Below are 16,190 nucleotides of genomic sequence, written 5' to 3' on the forward strand. Positions count from 1 at the left end.
TGCAGTACTTAATGCAGCTGGTGGCCACACCAGATACGGACTGTTACTTTAGATTTTGACCCCCCCCTTTGTTCATGGACACATTTTTCAATTTCTGTTAGTCACATATCTGTGGAACTTGTTCAGTTTATGTCTCAGTTGTTGAATCTTATGTTCATACAAATATTTACACACAATAAGTTTGTTGAAAATAAACGCAGTTGACAGTGAGAGGACGTTTATTTTTTTGCTGAGTTTAGTTGTTTAATGTTGTTAGTATGTAAGTTGTTGTGTATGAAACATTGTTCCCCCTGCTGCTATTGGACCAGGTCTCTCTTGGAAAAGAGATGTTATCTCAATGAGGGGAAAAAACTACCGCGGTCGGCCTTTAGCTTGAAATCCTCAATGCGAGGGGGCAGTCATTCTCTCCTGGACAAGATTCATTACACTAAGGCTGTGGTGCAAACTCATAAAAGACACACCCTCGTCCATTTACACTCGCCTTATGCCCTTGGGGGAATCCCCGTCGCCATCTTGGAGGATGGTCCAAATGATTAGCCAAGCAACCTTCGCCCCTCAGCCCTCGTTTTTAGTCGGCTTTGCGAGTGTACAATTATGCCTGAAACTCTTCATAATTCAATTCGTGACGATTGTACATCCGTTAAGAAAGTCAGCCAAAACTTAAAAACAACATCAATGGAGAAGTCAACATACAAGTGTAAGTAAAAACGAATGCAAATAAGTTAGAAATTGTGCTACTAATGCACATGATGGCACAACCATGTCTTGTAAATATGTTTTTGTTTGGTTATCTTTTGGAAATTGTAGGCGTTTATTAATATTTATAGTTAATATAAGTGGACATGCAATCATAATTGACTGTAGCGCATATAAAGCACCCACAAGCTACTGGTGGCTGAAAACACAATCATTGCGGGATGAACAAGTGACAAATTTCCAGTTGACCATGGACTGATTCTGGCTCATTCAGTTTCGGTCAGACAGGTCAGGTGACATCTACCCACATGATAAGGCACTGGATAAATGTATCATACAAACCACATGCCACAAGCAAATGTGCACCCCACACAGCTGAGTTAGTGGATAAAAACGTGTTCACTGTTCAGAAACATTTCTAGTGTTGTCAATAGAATGTATGGCATACCATGAACATTATTACTTATTACTGGAAAAGGATGAACATGTTTCAGCTGTGCTGCCAAACTGTCTCTCAAACTTGCAGACAAGTTTGAGTTCCAATGTGGATTTCTCTTTGCTTGGTATTTGCTACTGGTCAGGAAGGGGTTGTGTGATTTACAGCACTGATAAAACACATACAAACACTTAAACATATGCTTACTTGCATTTCCTCAGACACAGTTAGTGTGCTTGTGTGTTGGTGTCAACACACACTCCATCACCCTCCTCCCAGTAGGAGCTCAGTCAAGGGCCTCCATTAGGACACTGATTGCAGTTTAATTGGGCAGTATTGACTACCGTGGGTCTCCCTGATTCATTACTACCAGATGATCTCTACAACCTTTATGACAGCCATACGAGGACAGAGATAGTCAGCCAGGTTTTACGACCATTCCTCTGTGAAGATGAGACCCCCTGCCCCCCTCTTTATTCCTGCTGAGGTTGGCTGAAATCCCAGAGGCTTCCTGAGAGGAAAAGATGGCTAGCAATGGGTTTTCATTCTTTTATGTAAGGAAGGGAGATGTGCATTCGGAAAGTTTCAGACCCCTTGACCTTTTCCACATTTTGTTATGTTACAGCCTTATTCTAAAATGGATGAAATTGTTCCCCCCCCTCAGCAATCTACACACAATACCCCAGGTTTCTATACATGTTTTTTTTTTAAATACATTTGCTATTTCATTTACATAAGTATTCAGACCCTTTACTCGGTACTTTGTTGAAGCACCTTTGGCAGCGATTACAGCATCGATTCTTCTTGGGTGTGACGCTACAAGATTAGCACACCTTTATTTACTGACAGTTTCATCTCCATCTCTTCATTCTAAGACTCAATCCTGGACACTCTTACTGACAGTTTCATCTCCATCTCTTCATTCTAAGACTCAATCCTGGACACTCTTACTGACAGCTGTGGCTGCTTTGTATGATGTGTTGTTGTCTCTACCTTCTTGACATTTGTGCTGTTGACTTTGCCCAATAATGTTTGTACCATGTTTTTTTCTGCTACCATGTTGTGTTGCTACCATGTTGTTGTCATGTTGTGTTGCTACCATTGCTGTGTTGTCATGTTTTGCTGCCTTGTTATGTTGTTGTCTTAGGTCTCTCTTTATGTAGTGTTGTGTCTCTTGTTGTGATGTGTGTTTTGTCCTATATTTATATTGTATTTTTCGTCCCCGCAGGAGGCCTTTTGGTAGGCAGTCATTGTAAATAAGAATTTGTTCTTAACTGACTTGCCTAGTTAAATAAAGATTAAATAAAAATATAAAAAATTGTTGGGGGGTTCCCATTCCTCTCTGCAGATCCTCTCAAGCTCTGTCAGGTTGGATGGGGTGCGTCGCTGCACAGCTATTTTCAGGTCTCTCCAGAGATGTTCGATCGGGTTCAAGTCCGGGCTCTGGCTGGGCCACTCAAGGACATTCAGAGACTTGTCCCGGAGCCACTCCTATGTTGTCTTGGCTGTGTGTTTAGGGTTGTTGTCCTGTTGGAAGGTGAATGTTCGCCCCCAGTCTGAGGTCCTGAGAACTCTGGAGCCTGTTTTCATCAAGGATCTCTCTGTACTGCTCTGGTCATCTTTCCCTCGATCCTGACCAGTCTCCCAGTCCCTGCTGCTGAAAAACATCCCATGCTTCACCGTAGGGATGGTGCCAGGTTTCCTCCAGACGTGACGTTTGTCCTGAATGCCAAAGAGTTTCATCAGACCAGATAATCTTGTTTCTCATGGTCTGAGAGACTTTTAGTGCCTTTTGGCAAACTCAAAGTGGGCTGTCATGTGCCTTTTTTACTGAGAAATGGCTTTTGTCTGAACACTACCATAAAGGCCTGATTGGTGGAGTTCTGCAGAGACGGTTGTCCTTCTGGAAGGTTCTCACATCTCCACAGAGGAACTCTGGAGCTCTGTCAGACTGACCATTGGGTTCTTGGTCACCTCCCTGACAAAAGCCCTTCTCCCCCGATTGCTCAGTTTGGCCGGGTGGCAAGCTCTACGGAGAGTCTTGATGGTTCCAAACTTCTTCCATTTAAGAATGATGGAGGCCACTGTGTTTGTTGCAACCTTCGAGGCTGCAGAATTTTTTCGTACCCTTCCGCAGATCTGTGCCTTGACACAATCCTGTCTCTGAGCTCTACTGACAATTCCTTCAACCGCATGGCTTAGTTTTTGCTCTGATATGGACTGTCAACTGTGGGACCTTATATAGACAGGTGTCTGCCTTCCCAAATCATGTAGAATCAATTGAATTTACCACAGGTGAACTCCAATCAAGTTGTAGAAACATCTCAAGGATAATCAATGAAAGCAGGATGCACCTGAGCTCAATGTTCGACTCTCAAAGCAAAGGGTCTGAATACTTATGTAAATAAGGTATTTCTGTTTATTTTTAATACATTTGCAAACATTTCTAAACACCTGTTTTCACTTTGTCATTATGGGGTATTACGTGTAGTTTGAAGAGAAAATATAATTTATTCAATTTTAGAAAAAGTCTAACATAGCAAAATGTGGAAAAAGTCCAGGCGTCTGAATACTTTCCGAATGCACTGTATATTTTCATGCGTTTGTGTAAGGAACGAAGATGTATATTTACTTGGTAGATGTTACATGGTCAGATGTCTCAACAGTTGGGATTGGCCTTAGATGCTTTGCCAAAATACCTTTACCACAGAAGGTGGAATGATCATGGATGTGGTCATGGAGCATGTGTAGTGCCAGTGCTCCAGGACCCAATAAAACCACTGCATATGACAGGGAAATGGAAAAGGATCAGGAAGCATGTGTTCACTGAACTTCAGTGTTACCAGTGATGTACAGCCACGTGTTCTTGGAACCCTGCCACGGAAGGTTCGATCATCAGTATCACTTGACTTCTGTATGTTAAACTGACATACCAGGAGGGCGAGAGCATAACTATATGCAAAGGGAACAGCTTGACGTGCACACCCTTTCAATGGTTTCTCCAAGAATGTGCAAGACAAATTCATCAGTTTGTTGGGCCGGTGGGTATGGTAACGCCCTAATGGGGCCAGTGGAGTGGTTTTGGTAACACTGAGGTTATTTAGTTTGAACTGTTTCCCGTAGTGGAGTTCTTCTATGCTATTTGGAAAGGGGAAGACGACGAAGAAAACGAGAGACCACAAACTTGTGAACAATTTCACATTGCACTCTTGGCCAGGTTGAGGTCTTTGCCCTCTAGGCAAATATTTCATATTAATATTTCAACAAAGGCATGTGGATAAACATGGTGAGTAGTACAGCATTGTAGACATGCACTTAGGCCTCACCCCTGTCTGTGGTGTTAGGCTTATTAAAGCATCAGGCCCTGTGAGTAACTCACCTCTGGCCCACTCTCTTCTGCTCTTAGTTTGGGCTGAGTGTGGTCAACTGATGGCCCAACGCTGGAGCTTACATTCAGCCACCACACCCAGGGGGATAAGCAGTGTGGTTTGTGAGTCACACACACAGTGACTATGGTAGATTATTTGACATCTGCCAAGTGGTAGAGGGAGCCCCACTCAAAACCACATTGCACAAAGCTTTGTTGGGTAACTGCTTATCCTCAAGTACAGTAAAACATCCATTACGGAATCTCTCTCCTCTGGTAATCCCAACCCACAATGAGTTATAGCTACCTCTGACACACTGTCAATAATATACACACACAAAAGTGCTCAGTTTAAAGATGGGACAGGAAGTGGTTTTGAATTTAGCTTTGGGTTTCCTGCCGGGGCTAAAATGCTTGAATGAAGTCATACTTGCAAGCTCTCAGCAGACCAGGGTGAAAAAAATACATACAGCTGCTGTCTGTGAGCAAAGTATTGACTTGAGGTTGAGGATTGGTTATCACTGCTGAATGTATTTTAGTTTAAATACATAGTAAATATTGAAATGCAGTGGACCTGTTTAGTGAGAATTAGGGCCAGAAAGTCATAGATGCACACTGGGCATAGCTCCAGAATACAGAGGTTGAATAAAGTCCTGTTATAAATGATTAACGACTGGTGGTCAGTGCTCTTTAATGTACTGAGGTGGTGACATGAGCCTGCTAACCACCATAGCAATTTGATCCATTAAACAAATGAAGAGTCCAGTCTAGTTGGCAGCTTGTGCATTGACCCATAATCAGCAACAGCAATGCATTATGCCTCACATAACACTCTTTTGTAAGGAACCCGGTAGGGGGCTTCTATTTCTATCCTACTCTGTGAAAGCCTCAAGTTTGTCTGTATTGGCCCTCTGGGGTATTGCAGTATATCTATCACAGCTGTGTAAGGGTGTGAACACACAGAAAAGCTGATTTATACAGTATTTGTCCCAGAATGTCTGGACTCATATGCAGAGAGCACTGTGTTAGACCAGCTGTACAGGACATGAGTAAAGAGTGTCTGATCTCCCATTCTCTTTGAGATGTGTTGTATAGTTGGAAGAACAGCACTCTAGACTATACCTGTTGTTGAGGGGAAAATAACTCATTTATAAATCATTTTCTAGTTGGATGTTTTACCCTCTTTTGAGGGTATGCGTGCTTGTGTGTACAGTATGTCTTTGTATCAGATCTTGTGAGTCAGAGGGCCTGTATTTGCCATGCACCTTTGTTAAGTAGAGGTGCAGCACTGACCTACCCAGTGTGGTGTCTGTCCACCTCTGTTATAATGGGATCACTTAGATGTGCACCTAGAACAGAGAAACTTATCGTGCTCAGTTGAGGTTAATTGACTGATACTGACACCTGGGCTTTGAATAACTGTCTTTCATTATCTATGTTGAGTAACTATCATACGCATATAAGTGGTGCATTTCAGCGACTGGTGTTTGGTGGTGATATTCACTGAGTGTCACTGGCGGCCATGATCAGTGACTAACCTACTCCATCAGTGACAGGCTGACGGATATAAGACATTCACCGCTCAGAGACTTCTCATTACGCTCCATCCACAGAGGAGCTCACCACCACACTGTCACACTCAATGTCAGACTCTAATTGGAGCAGTGGTGTAAAGTACTTAAGTAAAAATACTTTAAAGTACTACTTAAGTCGTTTTTTGGGGTATCTGTACTTTACTATTTATATTTTTGACAACTTTTACTTCACTACATTCCTAAAGAAAGTAAGAGTACTTTTTACTCCATACATTTCCACTGACATCCAAAATGACTAGTTACATTTCGAATTGCTTAGCAGTACAGGAAAATGGTCCAATTCACGCACTTCTCAAGAGAACATCCCTGGACATCCCTGCTGCCTCTGATGTAGCGGACTCAATTAACAACACATTCTTCATTTGTAAATGATGTCTGAGTGTTACGATACCAAACCCGTAAATAAAAAAAAAGAATAAAAGGGTGTCATCTGGTGAGCTTAATAAGGAATGTAAAATTATTTATAGTTTTACTTTTGATACTTAAGTATATTTTAGCAATTACGTTGACTTTTCACACTTAATTATATTTAAAACCAAATACTTTGACTTTTACTCAAGTAGTATTTTACAGGGTGACTTTCACTTGAGTCATTTTCTATTAAGGTCTCTTTACTTATACTCAAGTATTGGGTATTTTTTCCCCCACTCAATTGGAGTAGTGTCAGGGTTCAGAGTGACAACGTGTAGGCAGCCAAGCTGTTGGGCCAGTAACCGAAAGGTTGCTGGTTCGAATCCCAGAGCCATCAAGTGAACCCCCAACAACAACTGCTCCCCGGGTGATGATGTTGATTAAGACAGCCGTTGCTCTATCCATTCAATCTCTAGAATTGGGCTATGCTTCATTGGCACTGTACACTCCTTTCTTATAGAACTGAGCTTTGAAAATAATCAGCCATCTGTGCCTTCTTATCCAAGACCGGGACACTGCTGTACACAATGCAAATACAAAACATCACAATAAAATGTTATGCTCTATTTAGAACATTGTCAGATAATTTTGAGCTTTTGTGTACATGACTCTATGGGCCTGCCAGTCTGAAATCAGAGAGTTGGGTCTGTAAAAACAGACAATGGGGAAGGAGGAGGTCTTTCGGGAGGGATTTAGTCAAATCAGAGCAGTGGAGGTTGATGGGAGGAGCTATAGGAGGACGGGCTCATTGTTATGGCTGGAATGGAATCAATGGAACGGATTCAAACATGGGGTTTACATACATTTGATACCGTTCCATTAATTCCATTCCAGCCATTACAAGGAGCCTGTCCTCCTATAGCTCCTCCCACCAGCCTCCACTGTATCAGAGGAGCCCCACTTTTACACTACTGGTACCAGTCTATTTTTAATCATCTCAATCTGATTTCTATTCTTAAGTAGTCAAGAAAATGTGTGTTCTTTTGTGGAGCAGCGACAACATCTCCTGGCTAGGATGAATTGGCAGCAGCTTGATGAGGATGACACAAAGGCTCTTCTGTGTCACTAGGCTGTGATGCAGCAGTCTCTCTGCTCTCTCTCACTGTCTGTGGAATTTATGCAGAGGTTTGGGAATGTGCTCCAGAATGGCTGGCACCTTTACAGAGCACTCCATAACATGAGAATGATGACCTACATGCAAGACTGGAAACAGTAGCCCCATCACATGATCTTCATCATTATGACTTAATGTTTTCCCTTTTCACAGAACTGTGAAATACAGAGGAAGTGGTATTTGGAAGTTGTATCTCACAGTAACAATGTGTAGGCAGGTTTACAGAAGTATGCTCCACATTGAGGATGCTCCAAATTGCCTCTGAAATACTAAAAGTATTTCCACCAGCAGTCCTTATTGGGGTTTTTTAAGCAGTAATATTCTGCTTGTCAAAAATGTAATACGCTAAAAAAATTTAATAAAAAGGATTCTCATATACACTGGACAGGTGCACACATACAGTATAACTATCAATTGAAACAGTCAGGTCCAAAAAGATAAGTTCATCATCAGAATGCAGCAATCACAGCGCTCCTCTGGTCATGGCAGCTGTTCTCATTTCAGTGAAAGCCTTCTTACTGTAGTGCTAGCCTAAATAAAGAAAACGAGGATACATTTTAAGAGAACGTAAGCGTTAACATTTTATAGCAGGAGAAATTGTAAGGGAGAGGAGAGAGTGGGACAATCTGAACTGCTGCTCAATGACACCATGTACTGGACTTCCCCTTCATCCCTCTGCCCTGTCATGCCCTGTCCTCACCACCCAGAGGGGAGGAGGATGACACTCAATACCGGCTCTGTGTCAAAGTAATTAGGCTAAACATATCCTGGCCAAGGAGAAGAGGGGATTGAATAGGAAGCCCTACAGTCCAGTGGCACTTGGACAGCATACAGAGGGAGAAAAGAGAGCCACTAGCAGTAATTCTCAAATGATCTGTTTTGGTTATTTATAGCAAAGGCAACAAATGGCAATTAATCTCTGTACAATTGCCACATTCCTCCTGCCTTTTCCTGTTGAGTGGAAGGACTTAGAGGCTATGTATTATCAGCCAAGAAGGCCTTGAGGGATATGAGGGTGGGGGTCTGTGATTCATTCAACTAACATGCACACTTTCATCTGTCTCCTGTGTGTGTTTGTGACTAGGACATTTTAGAATGTACAGTATGTGCATTTGTAAAAGGTTCTGATATCCAGCACTTTTTTTGTCTCTCGAGTGTCTTTTTGATAGGAAAGGGAGGCGTGTGTATTCTGATTTGGTTACATTTTTTTATTTAGTCACATGCACATGTAGTTTCAGTGTACAGTGATTCTTAAGCACCGAGACCCCAACAGTGCAGGTGTGAATGAAACAACAATTGTACTATATGTTTACAACTGTGACAATGATAAATCTACAGTAAATCCACTGTTTAGTCATTCAAAATTGGATTATGGAGAATTCATTCATTCGCTGTCCGACCGCTTTAGATTTAAAACAAATCTCTTGGTATTCACTTTAGATTACAATCCTTTTTAAATCTGAGAAGTTTTTTTATTTTATACAAAATGTCCTACTTCAACAAACAAGGCCAAACTCAGGGGAGTGAATAGTATACATCACAGATGGTCATTTAAGCAGGTTTTAAGATAGTAGGTTTTTCACTGCTAAGTGGATCACTTGATTGAACCCAGACAATGACTATCCCTATTAATCATCATTAATGAATCTGCCAAAATTGATTTAGAAACAAAAATAAAATAAAAATATAAAGTAATTAGTCAGCAAACACTTAACATGGGGATTAACCCCGACTTGCTTGTTAGTAAATGTCATTGAGTCTCTCCATATAGCTGAAGAGAGGGCATTGGAATCAGACCTGCCAACCAACAACACTACAGCCCCACTATGTAAACAGAGATATGCATGAAAGGCTGCGAGGGGGCCCATGCATGCCTGTGGGAGTATGCAGCGCGCTTCATGGTTTATGCTTGAAAAAGAGAATCTTCCTACTAATCTGGGGCTTGATGAGGAATTCCCCCTGCATGGAGGGCCATTCAGGGAAGCTGGCTCTATGCTCGATCTACTTGGTGATGCATGAACATTGAACTACAGTATGGAGTATAGAATAACTATGACATGTAACATGGTAAATTATTTGGTGGTTCATTGTATTAATTATGGTGAATGTCTACTTTAGCTTAAATGTTAAATCTTAATCAAATCAACATTAAACATCTACATTTAGAAATGTTACCTTTCCATGTTAACCAGCACAACTTGCTGTTTCGCACTGTGAGCAACTATTGCCCCCTAGTGCTCAGAAATGGAAGTAACTGGTCCTTTCTTTGGAAATCATCCTGGGCCTCATCTGAGGGTCATGTGCTTGATTACCCCCAACACTACATATTTTTGCTGTGGCCTCAGACAAAAACACCTGATTCTACTTGGCAACTAATCATCAAGCCTTTGACAAGTTGAATCGGGTGTTTTTGTCCTGGGCTACAACAAAAAATGTGTGCTGTTGGGAGTACTTGATGACCAGAGTTGGGAAACACTGGTTTAGTGTACCCATCCATTTGAGGCATATGAAAGGCAGTGGGTGCCAATTCTAGAAACAGTTCACCTGAAAAGGACAGAGCTAGAACCATTCCCATCCACCAGGCCTGTTCTGCAGCAATCTGTTTGCATGGAGTCCAGTTGCTTCCGAGTGGCACAGCGGTCTAAGGCACTGCATCTCAGTGCTAGAGGCTTCCCTACAGACCCTGATTCGATTCCAGGCTGTATCACAATCAGCAGTGTTTGGAAGTCCCATAGGGTGGCACACAATTGGCCCAACGTCATCCGGGTTAGGGTTGGGCCGGTTAACAGACTTGCCTGGCTAAATAAAATCATGCAGAATAGAACGAGCAGGGTATTGCTCAGAGCCAGTAGGATTTAACGTTCAGTGCTCCATGCTGTGCACCAATGTGTAAGGGCTGGACAGGGCGCACACACTGAACAAATAGCTCAGTGCATCACAGAGAATAGTGATTGTCTGCTATCTACAGTGCCTTCAGAAAGTATTCACACCACTTGACTTTGTGTTACAGCCTCAATTTAAAATGGATTAAGTTGAGATTGTGTCACTGGCCTACACACAATACCCCATAATGTCAAAGTGGAATTAGGGTCTTTTTTTTTTCTCTTTTTTTTTTTTTTACAAATTAATTAAAAATAAATCTATTGTCTTGAGTCAATAAGTATTCAACCACTTTGTTATGACAAGTGTAAATAATTTCAGGAGTAAAAATGTACTTTACAAGTCACATAATAAATTGCATGGATTGTGTGCAATAAGTTATTAAAATGTTTGAATGACTACCTCTTCTCTCTACCCAACACATACAGATCACTGTAAGGTCCCTCTGTAAAGCAATGAATTTCGAACAGATTCAACCACAAAGGTTTTTCAATGCCTCGCAAAGAAGGGAACCTATTGGTAGATGGGTAAACATTTTAAAAAGCAGACATTGAATATTCCTTTGAGTATGGTGAAATGATTCATTACACTTTGGATGGTATATCAATACACCCAGTCACAGTAAAGATAGACGTCCTTCCTAACTCAGTTGCCGGAGAGGAAGGAAAACAGCCCTTACCACGAGGCCATTGGTGACTTTAAAAGTTATTAATGGCTGTGACAGGAGAAAACTGAGGATGAATCAACATTGTAGTTACTCCACAATAGTAATCCAATTGACAGAGTGAACAGAAGGAAGCCTGTACAGAAAAATGGCTGCATCATGTCATGGGTATGCTTTTAATCGGCACGGACTAGAGAGTTTTTTAGGATAAGAGAAACAGAACAGAGCTAAGGCAAAATCCTATAGAAAAACCTTGTCTCCTTTCCAACAGACACTGGGAGACTAATTCACCTTTCAGCAGGACAATAACCTAAAACAAAGACCAAATATACACTGGAGTTGCTTACCAAAACCATATTGAATGTTCCTGAGTGGCCTTTATATCAGATTTTAAAAAATTGATGGCAAGACTTAAATGGCTGTCCTGCAATGATCCAACTTGACAGAGCTTAAATATTTTTGTGTATGCAAATATTGTACAATCCAGTTGTGCAAAGCTCTTAGACTTACCCAGAAAGACTCACAGCTGTAATCACTGCCAAAGGTGATTCTAGCATGTATTGATTCAGGGGTGTGAATACTTATGTAAATTAGATCTGTATTTAATTTACAATAAATGTTAATGTTTCTACAAACATGTTTTCACTTTGTCATTATGGCTAGTGTGTGGGGACTGGTGAGAAAAATGTTTTAAATTTAGGCTGTAACTACAAAATGTGGAATAAGTCAAGGGGTATGAATACTTTCTGAAGACTATATCCACACACTAGCACTCTGCTGCTGAACATGATATACACTGAGTATACAAAACATTAAGAACGCCTGCTCTTTCCATGACAGACTGACCAGGTGAATCCAGACTGACATGGATGTCACTAACCACTAGCCGGCAGGGTAGCCTAGTGGTTAGAGCATTGGACTAGTAACCGAAAGGTTGCAAGTTCAAATCCCCGAGCTGACAAGGTACAAAATCTGTCGTTCTGCCCCTGAACAGGCAGTTAACCCACTGTTCCTAGGCAGTCATTGAAAATAAGAATTTGTTCTTAACTGACTTGCCTAGTAAAATAAAGGTAAAATAAAAATAAAACTTGTTAAATCAGTGTAGATGAAGGGGAGGAGACAGGTTAAAGAATACTTAAGCATTGAGACATGGATTGTGTGCCATTCAGATGGTGAATGGGCAAGACAAAATATGTAAGTGCCTTTGAACGGGATATGGTCGTACGTGCCAGGCGAACCGGTTTGTGTCAAGAACGGCAATGCTCCTGGGTTTTTTATGCTCAACAATTTCCTGTGTATTAAGAGTGGTCCACCACTCAAAGGACATCCAGCCAACTTGACACAACTTATAGCCTGTGTATGACACTTTAATTAGCTAAAATTATATTTCATTAACTTCTATTAAAAATTAATTTAAATCATCCCACAAATGTGTTCCAACAGTTAAATACTGCAATGAAAAAAACAATGTTCTGAAGGAGAATGTTTTCTTTTCCTTTTCAAAGGTAGACCCAGCGAAATGACGTTGCCACGTTCAGCACCACATATATTGCGATGAGTGAGATGCAAGACTTCGCTTCCACAGTCACACACAGTATCTGCACGTGTACGAGTTTGCGTCTCGTGGTACGGGACCAAAACAGCTGAGAAGTTTAGCCTCACGCTTCAACACTCTTAGCTGCTGCGGAAATTGATCCCCTATGCTGTTTACTTTGTGCACCCAAGTCATATCGTGGAGTCTACCTCTAACTGGGATTTGTTTTAGAATCATGGTGCAATGAGTATCACAGTCTGGTAAAACTCATAGTCCGTACTAAGACAACATGGATATATCGATAAAGGATTTTCAAATGAGTTCTTTCAACATTAGTGCTCTCCCCTGGGGTCCATTCGATTTAAATTACAATGTGAACTGTACATGAGTGCAATTCAATTATTTGTATACCACAACCCTGACAACCACATATACACAAGACACTCATTCACTCAAGACAGCTCTGCGAATGTGAAGGATGCGGATGTCAGGACTGTTATACTCTGGGTCCTGCTTGTTCAAAGGGATCTCCTCAGACTGGAAGTCTTGTAGAAGCAACTGATTGGACAACAGAACAGAGGAACAGCACGTCATTGAAGAGGAAGATGGTCATAAGATCTCCACAGAAGAAATGAAAAGTTCACATATAACAGCTAACTACATTTCCTTACACAACAGTATATATGATAACAAGAACTGACAGATTTCTCACCTCAAAAAATTGTTTCTCCACTTTGGGGTTGACACCCACTGTGCGTTGCTCATAGCAGCATATGATGGTGGTCTCTGGTCCAACCAGGTGCTTCAGGGTTTCCACCAGTGGCTTCACGGACTAAGTACAACAGACAGTAAAAAAGTTATTTTTCACCCATGTATTGAACTCCAAGTAACTCATCCCACTATCAATAGTGTTGTATTACTAAATGTGTTGAGTAGCTGTATAGGTGTTCAAGCAATAAAAAGCAAGTCCAACAAAAAATGAGCCTAGGTTAGTACCCCCCAAAATTAAAATTGCACAAATTCAGTATCACAACAGTACAACACCTGTTCATAATAGATGCAGTCCGCCATCAGGATAAAATGTGGGTGTGGTAGAAACTCTGACACATTTTCACCCCTTTAAAAAAGGTAAGAGAATTCCACATGAGACATGAACAAGGCTAGATTACATGGCCCATCTATAGAAAAGCCATGGTTTGCTTACACATTATAGCCTACTGTGATAACTATGGTTGTAGTTTGCCTTCTCTTAGGAAATAGAATCTATATTAACTAACAAGTACTGGGATAAGTACAGTACAGACCATTTTAGTACCTTGGCTTCGATGGATCCACTGCTGACAAGTTCCTGGTTGTCTTGGATATTGACTTGGAGTAGAGACTGCAGGTCCTCGAGGTCTGTCACAGTAACCTGAGCCCTACGGGACAGAAAGAGAGAGGGATTAAGACAATATGTTCATTATTATTAAAATAATTTCATCAATCAGTTCTGTACCAATGTAATTTCAGACCATTCGATAGGTAGCGAACGTAGCTATGTATTTATATACAGTTCAGCTAGACAGAAACGTTAGCGAGCTAACTAATGTTAGATAGTTTACTTTAGTTAGAAGCGAAGCAAATAGTCAACGATTCATATAGATAAAAGGCTCACAATAAAATGTAGTAGCTAGTTAACGTTACTCACCCCAAAGATGCTGCCATAAGGCCCACAACTCCTGTTCCTGCTCCTAACTCCAGAATGTTTTTGCTAGCCCACATGTTCACACCCGAGCAAGGGTCATACAACGGTTTAGTTTCTAAATATTTTGACAGGACAATTGCTGCATCCCACACCACACAACCGACGTCTCCTTTAAAGCACTGTTTGATTTTCAAGACAGATCCGTCGTTTTTCTCAACGTCTCTTGTAAAATAATTATTGTGGTGTAACGTATGCTCCGCCATCTTTTCTTCTTCGTTGAGGTATAACGGCGGTTGGCATCCAATAAATGTTGCATTACCGCCACCTCCTGTAGTGTTATGAATACAAAAAAAAACTAATATTCAAAATATAATTTTAAAACAAATAAAAAACACAAGAAATACTCTACCATCTAACACTACACTCACAAATAATACAACATAATAATAATAAAACAAAACTCCCACGTCTTCCTTGTTTCAATTCTCCATATTTTAAAAAGGCTAATCTGAAAACAAGGCTCCCTAAATTCAATCAGCATATTGATTGCGCAACCCGGGCTGGCAAAACCCTGGATCATTGTTATTCTAACTTCCGCGACGCATATAAGGCCCTCCCTTGCCCTCCTTTCGGAAAAGCTGACCATGACTCCATTTTGTTGCTCCCAGCCTATAGACAGAAACTAAAACAGGAAGCACCCATGCTGGTCCGACGCTGGTCCGACAAATCAGATTCCATGCTTCAAAATCACGTGGACTGGGATATGTTCTGCATAGCGTCGAACAACAAAATGTATATATACAATGATTCGGTGAGCGAGTTTATTAGCATCGGTGATGTTGTACCCACAGCGTCTATTAAAACATTCCCCAACCAGAAACCGTGGATTGATGGCAGCATTAGCGCAAAACTGAGAGCAAACCACTGCTTTTAAATCGGGGGTGATCAGAAACATGACCAAATTCAAACAGTGTAGCTATTCCCTCCGCAAGGCAATCAAACAAGCTAAGCGCCAGTATAGAGACAAAGTAGAGTCGCAATTCAACGGCTCAGACACGAGAGGTATGTGGCAGGGTCTACAGTCAATCATGGACTACAAAAGACAAACCAGCCCCGTCGCAGACCACGATGTCTTGCTCCCAGACAGACTAAACAACTTCTTTGCTCGCTTTGAGGACAATACAGTGCCACGGACACGGCCCGCTACCAAAACCTGCGGGCTCTCCTTCACTGCAACCGACGTGAGTAAAATTTAACCTTTTAACCCTCGCAAGGCTCCTGGCCCAGAAGGCATCCCCAGCCGCGTCCTCAGAGCATGTGCAGACCAGATGGCTGGTGTGTTTACGGACATATTCAATCAATCCTTATCCCAGTCTGCTGTTCCCACATGCTTCAAGAGGGCAGCCATTGTTCCTGTTCCCAAGAAAGCTAAGGTAACTGAGCAAAATGACTACCGCCCAAAATGACTAGCACTCACTTCCGTCATCATGAAGTGCTTTGAGAGACTAGTCAAGGACCATATCACCTCCACCCTACCTGACACCCAAGACCCACTCCAATTTGCTGACCGCCCCAATAGGTCCACAGACGACGCAATCACACTGCACACTGCCCTAACCCATCTGGACAAGAGGAATACCTATGTATTCCTATGTTCATCGACTACAGCTCAGCATTTAACACCATAGTACCCTCCAAACTCGTCATTAAGCTCGAGACCCTGGGTCTCAATCCCGCCTTGTGCAACTGGGTCCTGGACTTCCTGACAGGACGCCCCCCAGGTTGAGGGTAGGTAACATCTCCACCTCG

At 41.7% G+C, this 16,190-nt stretch overlaps 1 protein-coding gene and 1 long non-coding RNA gene across 3 annotated transcripts; one reads left to right on the forward strand and one right to left on the reverse strand.

Moving 5' to 3' along the window:
- Nucleotides 1-525: 525 nt before the first annotated feature.
- Nucleotides 526-14,183, forward strand: LOC116374698 (uncharacterized). The gene is made up of 2 exons (XR_004210635.1): nucleotides 526-697; nucleotides 12,669-14,183. It is a non-coding gene; the product is annotated as an uncharacterized LOC116374698 (long non-coding RNA).
- Nucleotides 11,319-14,673, reverse strand: vcpkmt (valosin containing protein lysine (K) methyltransferase). Of its 2 annotated transcripts, none has more exons than XR_002255809.2 (5): nucleotides 14,385-14,666; nucleotides 14,013-14,115; nucleotides 13,742-13,814; nucleotides 13,410-13,529; nucleotides 11,319-13,255 (listed from the first exon to the last, which is right to left on the reverse strand). XR_002255809.2 is itself a non-coding variant. In XM_020487132.2 (5 exons), the coding sequence occupies exons 1-5, from the start codon at nucleotides 14,642-14,644 to the stop codon at nucleotides 13,142-13,144; spliced, it is 681 nt and encodes a 226-aa protein (XP_020342721.1). In that variant the 5' UTR covers nucleotides 14,645-14,673; the 3' UTR covers nucleotides 11,319-13,141. The 2 variants fall into 2 exon arrangements, 1 of the variants encoding a protein (XP_020342721.1); XM_020487132.2 differs by having other exon boundaries at nucleotides 14,002-14,115; nucleotides 14,385-14,673.
- Nucleotides 14,674-16,190: the final 1,517 nt, after the last annotated feature.

This window comes from Oncorhynchus kisutch, linkage group LG7 (genome assembly GCF_002021735.2).
Source record: "Oncorhynchus kisutch isolate 150728-3 linkage group LG7, Okis_V2, whole genome shotgun sequence".
NCBI lineage: Eukaryota > Metazoa > Chordata > Actinopteri > Salmoniformes > Salmonidae > Oncorhynchus > Oncorhynchus kisutch.

Coding starts and splice junctions, on each gene's coding strand:
- vcpkmt (XM_020487132.2), bottom strand. CDS start 14,644: ATGGCGGAGCATACGTTACACCACAATAATTATTTTACAAGAGACGTT. Junction 13,530..13,741: donor ACTGCATCTATTATGAACAG/GTGTTGTACTGT, acceptor TGTTGTACTTAG/TCCGTGAAGCCACTGGTGGA. Junction 13,256..13,409: donor TGGAGAAACAATTTTTTGAG/GTGAGAAATCTG, acceptor TTGTCCAATCAG/TTGCTTCTACAAGACTTCCA.